The 12431-nt window shown below is 46.7% G+C and overlaps 1 protein-coding gene across 7 annotated transcripts in view; it reads left to right on the plus strand.

The window, feature by feature from the left end:
• Positions 1-12202, plus strand: part of ptprt (protein tyrosine phosphatase receptor type T) — a 119819-nt gene extending 107617 nt beyond the window's left edge. For all 7 annotated transcript variants that reach the window (XM_086117121.1, XM_086117122.1, XM_086117123.1 and 4 more), the window contains 8 exons: positions 86-221; positions 2075-2224; positions 2568-2741; positions 3387-3518; positions 4328-4453; positions 6406-6569; positions 10122-10257; positions 10339-12202. In XM_086117121.1, coding sequence (XP_085973247.1) covers positions 86-221; positions 2075-2224; positions 2568-2741; positions 3387-3518; positions 4328-4453; positions 6406-6569; positions 10122-10257; positions 10339-10392 — 1072 coding nt within the window. In that variant the 3' untranslated portion in view covers positions 10393-12202. The remainder of the gene's footprint in view (positions 1-85; positions 222-2074; positions 2225-2567; positions 2742-3386; positions 3519-4327; positions 4454-6405; positions 6570-10121; positions 10258-10338) is intronic.
• The last annotated feature ends 229 nt before the right edge of the window (positions 12203-12431 follow it).

A 12431-nucleotide genomic window follows, 5' to 3' on the forward strand; every position in this document is an offset into this window, starting at 1 on the left:
TCAAGCAGGTAGCACATTGTACAAGTTAAAAAAAAAAAAAAAAAAAGAATGATGAACTCTGCCCGTTGTTGCTTTTTCGCGACAGCGCTGGTGCGGGCCGGACAGGCTGCTTCATGGCTGTGGACATCATGCTGGACATGGCCGAGAACGAAGGCGTGGTGGACGTCTTCAACTGCATCCGCGAGCTCAGGTCGCAAAGAGTCAACATGGTGCAGACGGAGGTGAGGACTTCCTGCGTCTTCTCGGCCAGCGATTCTTTTGTGGATCTGCTCACGATAAACATGCCTACCAAAGTTGGTGTTGCTCAGTCAAACAATTTTGGCCTTAAAAAAACGGGGCTACTCCAAATCAAAATGGCAGACCTCTGTCTTTTGTTGGGATATCTGTGATTCAAATGACTTGCAAATTTCATTTTGCTAGCTTAAGGGGTGAATTTATGCACCTAAAACGTCCTCTTCGATTCGCAATGGCCGACTCCCTGTGTATTTTCAAGCATGGCTTGTTGAGACTTTTTGGTCTACTCTGGTAAGTTGAACGAAATAGCCTCTGGGGCTATATTTTCGAAAAGTCCATTTTTACCAAAAGCCAATTTGTGCATTTTGATTTTGAGGATGGTGAAAGGCCTCAAAAAGACTCAATGATGAAGAAATGATGGCTAACGTGATTCAAATTTGGTAGCAGTCAAGACAAAAATTCATCTTTGAAGGATACCAGGAAATGGCCAATAGGACCCTGCAATGTCTTCTTCAAACCAAACGCCACACATCCTGTCTCCGCCCCCCCCCCCCCCCACCCTCCACCTGCGTGTGCAAATAGAGGCTGAGCTAATCCGACGCTTTGGCACTTTATTTGAATCAATACTTACTTTAAAACCTTTGACGTCACCTCCAGAACAGAAGACAACAGAGCGCGCTGGCTGCATGCTGCTGAGTGACAGCCATGAACAAATCGCTGGTGAATGGTGTGTGCGTGCGTGAGTGCGCGCGTGGTAACTGAGTGGGAGTCATTTGTGTCAGTGTCGAGGCTGCTGGATGCTTCTCTAATCCTCGTCTAAACTGCACAGAGCAATTAATCTTTTAAAAGGCAGAGGTGGCGTGTGTGTGTGTGTGTGTGTGTGTGTGCGTGCGTGTGTGTGTGTGTGTGGCCTGTCACGAGCGCAGACAATGGCCTGGGGGTGAAACGATTTTTAAAAGTCTGCCCTCCACCGGGGCCACAATCAACATTCAGCGCGGCAAAGTTACGACAACAGATGCGCTGGTGCAAAGTGGGCCGAGAGGGCGGCGACATTAGCATGCGGCGCGCCGGTTCGAGCACAAAGAGCCCGCTTGATCCCGAGTGCGGAAACATTGCAGCGCTCCTTCATTTTCATTCATCGGCAAAGGCTGCAAAGGCAAGCCAACAATGACTTGCAAAAATCACTCACAAGAGTTTCTATTTGAAGTACGGCGGGATATGGTGAAAATGAGACAAAATTGACCCTTGTAAGTGCAAAATGGCAGACTTCCTATATCGTTTTGAGCTTGGTTTCATGAGAATTTTTGGTGTGTCTTCTCATGATAGACTTGGCCACCAAATTTCATGTTGCTCAGTCAAACTATTTTGGGGAGGCTGCATTTTTTTTTATCTACCTGAGTGCAACTAAGACCTGAGCATCACAATTGTCTTATTCCTGTGGGTTTTGGGGGGGGGGGGCATTTCTTCTCTGGACTTTTTGTGGGTCTCCTCATGATAGACAGGTCTACCCAATTTCACATTGCGTGAGACAGATTTTTTTTTTTTGTTAATCTAGTTGGGCGCTTGAGCCTAAAATGTCTGCTTGAAACCAAATTCCACACTTCCTATGTCTTTTCAGACAACACGTCCCGAGATTTTTTTTGTGGGTCTTCTCAAGATTGACATATTAAAGGAAATTTCACGTTGCTAGGTCAGACTAGGTCAGACTATCTTTGGGGCCTGAATTTTAGAAAACATCCGTGAATCGCTACCAAGCAAATCTTTGTCAGGTTTCCATTTTCAAACCTGACTGTCTCAGTCGTGCGCGTCATGAACCCACGGCGGTGTTCTGTTTATCCAGGAGCAGTACGTGTTTGTCCACGACGCCATCCTGGAGGCGTGCCTGTGCGGCAACACCGCCATCCCCGTGTGTGACTTCCGAGCCATCTACTACAACATCAGCAGGCTGGACCCTCAGACCAACTCCAGTCAGATTAAAGACGAGTTCCAGGTCAGAACTTCTGACACCCCTTTTTTCAGCTGTACAATCAACCCACATTGATCGCAAGCGGATAATGTCCAAGATTTTAATACTTGCCACGTGCTTTCAACATTTAATCTGAATATGCTGTTTAAAATACACGTTCCATAAACCTGTTCGACTCTCGTCAAGGAATATGAGATATTTGTGGCAAAACACCAGAGATGGGCTAGTGAAAATTAGCATCGGCTTCCATTCTTGAAATTTATGGACCATCGAAACAATCCGAGCATATTCCCTCGAAAGGAACCTGTGTGCGCATGCTATTGTACGGCGAGGTTTATCTGACCTGGGTCTCTCTCATTTTTGCCAGACCCTCAACATAGTGACCCCTAGAGTGCGACCGGAGGACTGCAGCGTGGGTCTGCTGCCCCGGAACCACGACAAGAACCGGAGCATGGACGTCCTCTCGGCCGACCGCTGCCTGCCATTTCTCATCTCGGTGGATGGCGAGAGCTCCAACTACATCAACGCGGCACTCATGGACGTAAGTCAGGACTCGGTTGAAGCAAGTCAGAAGTCACCTCATACAATCTTGATAAGTCACAAGGTACCCATGGCGGGACTAAGTCACATACTGTATGTGCCAGTCAGGAGTTCAATCTCAAGTCTGAGCCTTCAGCTTTCAAGCAAGTCCCAAGTTACTGCGGAACCAAAAGACCGAGCAAAGTCAAGTCAAAGGTTTTAGTCCAGAGAGAAGGATTCATTCACTCACAAGAGAAGGTTCTTGTCCAGAGTGAATTTTCCAGTCCCGAGAGAAGTTTTTAGTTTGGAGAGAAGGTTCTCGTCCCAAATTCGGGCTCTAAGCCGAAAAGAAAGTTTTAGTCCGGACAGAAGGTTCTAGTCCCAGCAAAAGGTTTTAGTCCCATGAAGAGAGTTTTAGTCTGGAGAGAGAAGGCTCTGTCTAGAGCTAAGGTCTTCGTTCCAAGTGTGTGATCATGAAAATTTTGCATTTTCGATTGTAAACAGGAAAGACATCTTGAAGGGAAAGTCCAAATTAAATGACATTTTCACCAAGCAAGTCCCACGTCCTAAAATGATGACTTAATTCTCGGTCAAATTACATCACTAGAGTCCCCCACCTCTGATGCACGCTCCATCCGGTTGCCCCCCCCCCCCCCCCCCCCCACAGAGCCACAAGCAGCCAGCGGCCTTCATCGTTACCCAGCATCCTTTGCCAAATACCATGGGCGACTTCTGGAGGCTGGTCTTTGACTACAACTGCTCTTCCATCGTTATGCTCAACGAGATGGATGCTGCCCAGGTACCGCAAGAACAACTTCAATCATTCCTTCTTTGTACTTTGCACAAAAGACAAACACAACAACGGTCGTGATTTATGGATTTTTTTAAAAATTTTGCTTGGAAAGAGAAGTTCTCTTAGCTTGCAAACAGTATTCGGGTGTCACAATTTTCTCTGCTGTCCGAGAACAACAACAACAGCCCACAAATGGATTTGACCTGAAACGGGTCGGCCGAGCATAAAAAAAAAAAAAGCGTCCGTTAATACAAACAAACATGTCTTACCCAATGCCGTGCTTTGTGTAACAGTGGGTTGCCACTTGTCCTCGCTCTCACCCGATACCCACTCGTCAACAACGGAGCTGGTCGGCGCATTGATCTCATATCAGGCAGCGGCCACAGCGTGCGTTGGCGGCATGAAGCTCGTTAGCCCGGAAAAATCCATCAAGTAGCCGCATCGGTGTTTAAACCGCAGCGCTCAAAGCGTGTGAGAAGTCCGGAAATTACGCTGGTGTTAATCTGCAGTCAAAATCCACGGCGTGCATGCACAAATTTTGTGATTAATGCGGCCCTCGTTCCTCTTCAAAGTGATTATGGATGATGGAGGCTCCCTTGTGCAACAGAATTTAACAGCGAAACTATTTGAAATAATCCAGAGTCCGAAAAGAAGTCCGCGGCCCGCTTGGTCAGGCACGGGCACAATATACGTGTCTTGCCAGTTCTTCCCAATAATGGCCGCCCCGAACAATAGAAGGAAACACAGCAAAGAGAAATAATGCACGGCTCCATACCCCCCCCCCCCCCCCTTCCACCTCCCCCTCTCTTGGGCAGCTGTGCATGCAGTACTGGCCAGAGAAGAGCTCATGCTGTTACGGTCCCGTCCAGGTGGAGTTCATCTCAGCAGACATCGATGATGACATCATCAACCGCATCTTCCGGATCTGCAACATGGCCCGGGTACGAGTCTCCCGTCATCTGTCAACCCTTCCCCCGTGCTCATCGTCCGACTAATCCGTAGCGCTGCCTGGTTATCGTTCTGCTCCGGCGTTGCCGAGCTCTCCCCATTTGTCGCACTCGGAGGCGGCGAAGCGTGAAATAGTAGCGATTGTGTCTACACGTTGACGCCGCTCGGGGGCAGAGGTGGAATGAGGGTGTTAACCGGAAGGTGGAGGACAGACTTTCTCACGTGTTCGCAACAATCGAGAAAATGAATTTGGGAAAAATAGCCTCTGAAAAGCTTTGAACATTCAACCCCCACTACTGATGGGGAATAGAAATGTACGTGGTTTAGGATGTCCCTTAAAAGTGTCATAATTGTACGTAGATACCACAGGAGGGTGGGGAAAAAAGCTCCTCAACTCACTTCGGCATAGTTCCTTTGCACCATCATCGTGGCAAGGCACATTTGTCTGAATGAAGCTCCTTAACACAGTCGGCCTTCGTTCCTTGACTCCAAGATGCCACAGAATAATGGCAATTGGCCAAATGAGCTTCTCAAATCACTTGGAAATAGTTCCATGGCACCAAAAATGCCACAAGATGGCAGCAATGCACTGCATGTGTGAAAAGGAAGCTGCTCAACAAACTTCCATGTCGTTCTTTGAGACCAAGTTGTCACAAAACTGCCATTTAAAGCGCTCTATAAATCGAATGGCGATCCTCTTGTCAAAAGGAAAGTTCTCAACTCACTTCAACATAGTTTCTTGCAGCACGACGTTTGGAGCAGGTGAACATGTTGATTGTAGGTGGGAATTGAGGGAATGTGAAAAAACGTGTCTTGAAACATGTCTTGAAGAGCCGGTGTCGGATGCCAAGGCCGCCTCGGGGGCAGCTGGCAAATGGAATGAAAGCTTTCCCCCAAAGAAAAGACGTTTAGCGCAGGATGAGGACGCAAAAGTCACGGTGGCTCATTTCCGTCAAAATGATTAGACGGGAGAATTCCCACCAGCCGCTTCCTGCTCGGTGTTGATGATTTTCTCATTTAGATTCACGGGACGCTCCGCTGTGCGCGCCTGCTTCTGTGTCCGCGTGTTGCCGCAGCTTTCTCACAATTTCACGGGCACCGTAGCGTAATTACCCGGCACTCGTAAACCTTCATCCGAAATTTGACAATAATCCTTCATGCCAACCTTTACCCCCATCCAGTGGTTCTTAACCCGGGTTCGATCGAACCTGAGGGGTTCGGTGAATCGGTCTCAGGGGTTAAGAGACACACCCGACTGCAGATGTCAATTAGTTATGACACGCCCGCTTGGCCATCGCTGGCTGCAGATGATCACATGACATCGCTTGTCCAATCAGTGCTGCGGGAAATTGAGTTCGCTCAGAAGTCACCGTGTGACTGTCGTGATAGTACGTCATACAATTTTTAAAAACCTCGACTTATGCCATGTAATTTTATTTACTTTTTTTTTAATGTCTTGAATTTGTAGAAAATCATATTTTTATTTTTCACTAATGAAGGGTTCGGTGAACGTGCATATGAACTGGTTGGATTTGGTACCTCTAACAAGGTTAAAAACCACTGCCCTAATCCTTCTTACCGTCCTTACCCAAAACCCGGATATAACCCCAACCTAGCACCACAGTCACTCATCGACTCCCGTTGTTTATCTCGAAACCTAAAACCGTCAACTAAAGTCTGTTCATCCTAAAGACAAACCTTCATCAATCACTAACATAATCCTCACCCTTAATCTGAATGTAATTTTAACCCTTTCCCTAATCCTAATATAGCCTTTACATCGACCCCGAGCCTAATCCAAACCCTAATCAAATTTGAATTGGAATTACGTGAGGGGGTTCACGTAATTCCAATCGAATCTTCTCCAAAGCAAGTGTGTGCAGCCGAATCGATTTTTCCCGTCGATGTCGTACACGATCCCGAGTGTCAATCCTTTTCTCTTCAGCCTCAGGACGGCTACCGGCTAGTGCAGCACTTCCAGTTCATTGGCTGGCCGGCCTACAGGGACACGCCCCTTTCCAAGCGTTCCATCCTGCAGCTGGTACGACGACTGGCCAAGTGGCAGGAGCAGTACGACGGCGGAGACGGCCGCACGGTGGTGCACTGCCTGTAAGTTCCGCAATGCCGCCTGACGAGTGCAACCCGACAATTATTTATTTTGCACACGCCAAAAGTCGTCGTTTTGATTGGGGGTTTTTTTTCAAGGAAGAGCAGACATTAAATAGTGTTAAATCTTTGATTAAGATATCCTTTGACTTTTGGGTTGAGTGAACGCTGGCGCGTTTTGGCTGCCGCTGCTCAACCCGTATTATTTTGTGTTTTTTGTTATTGTAAAGTGTCCTTGGGTGTCTTGAAAGGCGCTTATAAATAAAATCTATTATTATTATTATTATTGTGTAGAGTGAAACCACAGAATCACTAAATGCGGTCCACGAGATCTTCGGACTCACGCAGCAGTTGCTGCCATGCTATTAATTAATATACACTAGAATAATTATTATGAATCCGACATGTACAGTATATTTGACGCCCATTGAATTGTTGATACCGACTTCATTTTCAAGTCCTCAAATGTTCAAGAATAATAATAATGTTTTTTTTCCTAAAGCTTTGATTGTAAGGGGAAGAAGTCAAGACCAACATTTTTTTAAACTTTAAACTTTTTCGTCTTTACCTTTAAAAAAAAAACCAGTTTCTAAAAATAAAAAATAAAAAAAAGGGGCGGGGCTATCTCACTGAGTGAAAAATGCTTCCAGCACCAGTGAACATTCTATTTGTCAGCTTTTCTGCCAAAAATTCTTTCTTGACAAAAAATCTGGGAGTCGCCTTGTGTCAGTGACTTTTAAGTCCTTGTCTCGCTGAGCAGAGCAGCCTTGCAAGTGTGTGCGCACTCACGTCGCGAATGTTGGGGGCCTTCGTCAGGGTTCGTTCAAGGTTGCAAAGGGTCACAAAGACGTTCACAGACAGTCTTAACGGTTGTTTACAGTTTTTATTAAAAAAAGCACAGCCCAACGTTTACGACCTTGAATGAGCCATGACAAGGACGAGCAACAATTTGCCACTTTTTGGGAACCTTTGAGACCCTCTGCCAACTTCCAGAAATGCAGGCGAATCTAGTCGGGACCCGAAATGTAAAGGGTGCACGGCCTTTCCCCTGCTGTCCATCGTCAAAGATGACAAACTAAATTGAACACAAAAACCCTGGCTGACAGGCCCTCGTCTTAAAGTTTCTCTCTTTTGCCATTTGTGTCTTTAAACTCCTCCAAACATCGGCTCTGCATCAAGAAAAAAAGAATGACCTTTTAGGAACCCTGACAAAACCCCCGATTCACGTTTGCAAGCCTTCGCCGCTCAGTGAGATACAACCTTACATGGTGTTGGACAGCACTGTTTCCAAAAGACTTGAAGAGCCGCCGATAAGATATTTTGCTGCTTTTCCTGCCAAAATGAAGTCTCGCAAAGAAAGCGTGTGACTCCTGGCCGGGGGCAGCGTTTGCAAAGGCTTTCAGACGCCTTTGAGAGCGGAAAGAAAAGGGAGCAACGTCGGGCATGTGTCGTGTGGACATGAAGCTAAGCGCTAACGGCTGAAATGAAAGGACAAATTGCAGCGCCTTTATTGCAAAGTCTGTTTATTAACCTGCGCTCACCCACACGGGCATCCATTGAACACGTTCCCGCATACGGTTAAATGCAGCGCAAAAACGTGGTCACGTATTCACAAGGACTTTTCTTCTCCATGCACGGGTGTTTGATGTCAAATGTGGGCATCAGTCATTACAGTGGACAGAAATTGAAAAGGTCTTCTGTTTGTATACGTCTTTGATGTGAAAGTGGCGATCCTTTCGAATGCTAATTAGCTCGTTAGCACTAGCTCAGAATCAGAATCAGAATCAGAATCATCTTTATTGGCCAAGTATGTAGAACACACAAGGAATTTGTCTCCGGTATAACACGCTGCATTAGTATCATCGTAAACAACAAATCATTGAACCATTTTAGAGTAACCAGTAGCAGTATTTGTAGTACAAGAAGAGTGACTACGTCAGTGACTGTTTAAGGAGTTAATGGCTAGAGGGAAGAAGCTGTTTAAGTGTCTACTGGATTTGGTGCGCATGGATCTGTAGCGTCTGCCTGAGGGGAGTAGCTGGAAAAGGTGGTGGGCAGGGTGCGGGGGATCCAGGAGGATTTTCCGTGCCCTTGTCTTGATTCTTGCAGTGTGCAAGTCCTCAAGAGTGGGTAGGGCGGTGCCAACGATTTTTTCCGCCGTCCTAACTGTCCGTTGAAGTCGGATTTTGTCCTTTTTTGTGGCGGCCCCAAACCAAACCGTGATGGAAGAACACAGGATTGATTCGATGACTGCCGTGTAGAACTGTCGTAGCACCTCCTGTGGCAGGCCATGCTTCCTCAGCAGCCTCAGGAAGTACATCCTCTGCCGCGCCCTTTTCAGGATGGAGATGGTGTTGACTTCCCACTTCATGTCCTGGGAGACTGTGATTCCCAGGAACTTGAAGGTCTCGACGGTTGACACGGGGCAGTTGGATAGTGTGAGGGGCAACTGTGGAGAAGAATGTTTCCTGAAGTCCACGATCATCTCTACAGTCTTGAGCGTGTTCAGCCCGAGGTTGTGTCGGCTGCACCAGAGCTCCAGCTGCTCCACTTGTTGGCGGTACGCAGACTCGTCGCCGTCTTTGATGAGACCGATGACCGTGGTGTCGTCAGCGAACTTTATGAGTTTGACAGCTGGATCTGTTGAGGTGCAATCGTTTGTGTAGAGAGAGAAGAGCAGTGGAGAGAGGACACATCCCTGTGGGGCTCCAGTGCTGGTGGTGCGTATTGATGATGTTGTTGCTCCCAGTCTCACCTGTTGTGTCCGTCCCGTCAGGAAGCTGAGGATCCACTGGCAGATCGTAGGGGACACACCGAGGTGGAGAAGTTTGGGGGTGAGGAGTTCCGGGATGATGGTGTTGAACGCAGAGCTGAAATCCACAAACAGAATCCTTGCATAGGTCCCTGTGCTGTCGAGGTGCTCGAGGATGTAGTGCAGACCTATGTTGACCGCGTCTTCCACAGACCTGTTTGCCCGGTAGGCAAACTGGAGAGGGTCCAGCAGGGGTCCGGTGACGTTCTTTAGGTGGTTCAGCACAAGGCGTTCAAAGGACTTCATGACCACAGACGTAGCGGCATCGCTACTTTTGTACGCAGTGCTCCGGCTAACGAGTTTCAGGGACGACGTTTGAGGGAAAACGATCTCCGAAAAAGATTCCTCAATACCCCGAAACACAAACAGACGCACGGCCAGAACAACCACAGTCGGGCTTTCTGCAGCGACTCGTCTGACGAAACACGACGTCTGCTACCGGCAATGCATTGCGATTACTGGATAGAGATTCTAAACACAATGACCTTTTACATGGAAAAACATGACTTATGTTTCAAATCAAGAAATGTTATGGACCCCTTTTTTTTCTTTCATATGAAATGTCCCGAAACCTTTACTATGGGCAGAACAATGTGTGGATCGGTGACTCCAGGGTTTAGGCATTCAAGAATGTTTGATGTTGAAGTTGTGATCAGGCAATATGCTGATCAACAATGTCATTGATGCCCAATGTCTCTTTGATGTCTCGTGGGGTAATTTGTCGTTTCCCTGCTCCGGCGCAGCACCGGCGGTGGGCGTTCGGGAACCTTCTGCGCCATGTGCAGCATCAACGAGATGATCCAGCAGCAGAACATCGTGGATGTTTTTCACACGGTCAAGACGCTGCGCAACAACAAGACCAACATGGTGGAGACCATGGTCAGCGTCCAGTCCTTCCGTTCCTCACGTTTCTCCCAAGACAGATGCGTGATTCACGCCCTGGTTTGTCTCTTTGTACAGGAACAATACAAGTTCTGCTACGAGGTGGCTCTGGAGGCGCTCAGCTCCTTCTGAATGGTCGCCGGGCTCCTCGAGGCAACGCATGGACGCGCAAAGCAAGCGGTCGCCGGCCGCTCCGTGTTGGCTTCCGTCACATTGATGGGCACAAAACAAGTTGAACGGGGCCTGTCGTCGTCCTTGTAGAGTCGCTTCCACTTTTGAATGTTGTCTCCCCCTGCAGGCCACATGCACACTTGTCGCCTATGCGCTCCTTCCTTACAGGCCATCCAAGACGCTACTGTTTCTCATCCAATTTGCTCATCCTGCATGGGTGTAAGGTACCCGGCCTGGATTTGAAGTCGATCCGCAAATTTGTGTCGAAAGCAAACGAGATGAAATCATCTTCATCTGCAAAGCCACAAGCTTCGTCTGAAAGGGGTGGGCAAAACAAAAAAAAACGGACTCTACCCTGACCGATACTTTTTCTTGTGTGTGTGGTTTGAAGTTGATCTTTGAGTTTGCTTTGTGGTGAAAGCAATCGATGTACAATTTATCTCAATACAAAAAACCACAACTGTGATGTTCGGCTGAAAGGGGGGTAACTAAAGGCCGACTCTACCGTTACACCTCACAAGGCAGCGTGAAAGCGGTTTTGTCGGATGTTTGACGCATTCAAGCGCATCCAGCTGAGCTGTAAATAAGATTCTTCAGCCGCCACTGTCAAATGTCGAGTTGACTTCAGTTTGACAAACCTTGATTATCCTGCGGTATTTTGCAAAATCTGCCCCCTAAAGCTTATTTCACTTGAAATTTGATGGGCACAACTATTAGGAATAGGCCCACAAAATTCTCAAGAAGCTGAACAGGAAGTCCGACATTTAGGCTTGGAAGCGACCGATCCAGGGTCAGTTTCTAAAGATATGTCTGCTCAACCTTGTACTTTGGGAAATGCAGCCCCCAGTGCAAGTTTCTCTTCTTGTGACATAAAAAGTCACAAGAAGCTGTTTTCAAGATGAGAACAGGAACTCTGCCATTTTGGCCGCCCAATCTGTCTTTTTTTTCCCCTCCAGTTTTATTTGGAAATTCAGCTGCCCCCAATCCTCACATTAGTTTTTGGTCTATCATAAATAGACCCACAAAAAGTCTCAAGAAAAGATGCATGAAGTTTGATTTGAAGCTCATTTTAAGCCCTTGTTCCAGGTGTCTTTATGATTGCTACCAAATTTCAGGCACGTGTCCCAGACAGGGCCATGATGCAAAATTGACAAAATCCAATGTTTTGTTTTGTTTTTGTTGTTGTTGTTGCGTGGTGATGGATTTTGCTCACCAAAAATGAAAAGTTAACGGGTGCTGCCTGTGTTTCTAGTTGAAGAGTAAAATTGGCTGGCGTTGCGCGAGCTAAAGTTGGCCACTCACCAGTTGCGCCGGCGGCGATGTTTTTCTCGTCATTACCGTGACGCGATGATTCGATTTGTTTTGTTGAAAATAACGAGCAACCTTTCAATTTGGTTTTTGTGTGCAGCATGTGGCCATGCGTTTCAAATGCTTTTTTTTTTTTGCTCCACGTGGGCAATCCCTGTCCCCCTTTTGTTTTTGTTTTTTTCTTTGCTTTGGTGTTCAGCCTGCTTTTCTTCTCTGTCTTATGTTTCTTTTTTTTGTTTGTTCGTTTTTTTGTGGGCTCAATAGTGAAGCTTTTGAGTGCTGCACTTAAGACACTTGATTCAATTTTATATTTGGTTTCTTGGAGGATTTTCTTTTTCAATTTGTTTTGCATCATTAGAAGAAAACAAAGATGATTTGTCCAATAAGTGTTTTTGGATTTGCTTGTTTGGTTGTTTGAAAATGTGCTTAAGGTATTAAATAATAAAGGGACCAAAACGCTGAATTGTTTTGCTTGTTTTTCCTCCTCATTCAAGCCCGTCTGAAAGACGTACGGTAGTTCCATCAAAGACTCGTTGAGTTGCACACCTGAAACACACTGACACTGAAGGCACTTCCTTCCACGCTTCAAAAAGCGACGCATTTCATACATCAAAGACTACGTACTTCAAAGAGCTGTTGTAAGTTTACTTGCATCAAAGACTCCTAATTGAATCCAAGACACACGTTTACTT

The sequence above is a fragment of the Hippocampus guttulatus genome, chromosome 8, assembly GCF_054856545.1.
Source record: "Hippocampus guttulatus isolate MCC_2025c chromosome 8, RoL_Hgut_1.0, whole genome shotgun sequence".
NCBI lineage: Eukaryota > Metazoa > Chordata > Actinopteri > Syngnathiformes > Syngnathidae > Hippocampus > Hippocampus guttulatus.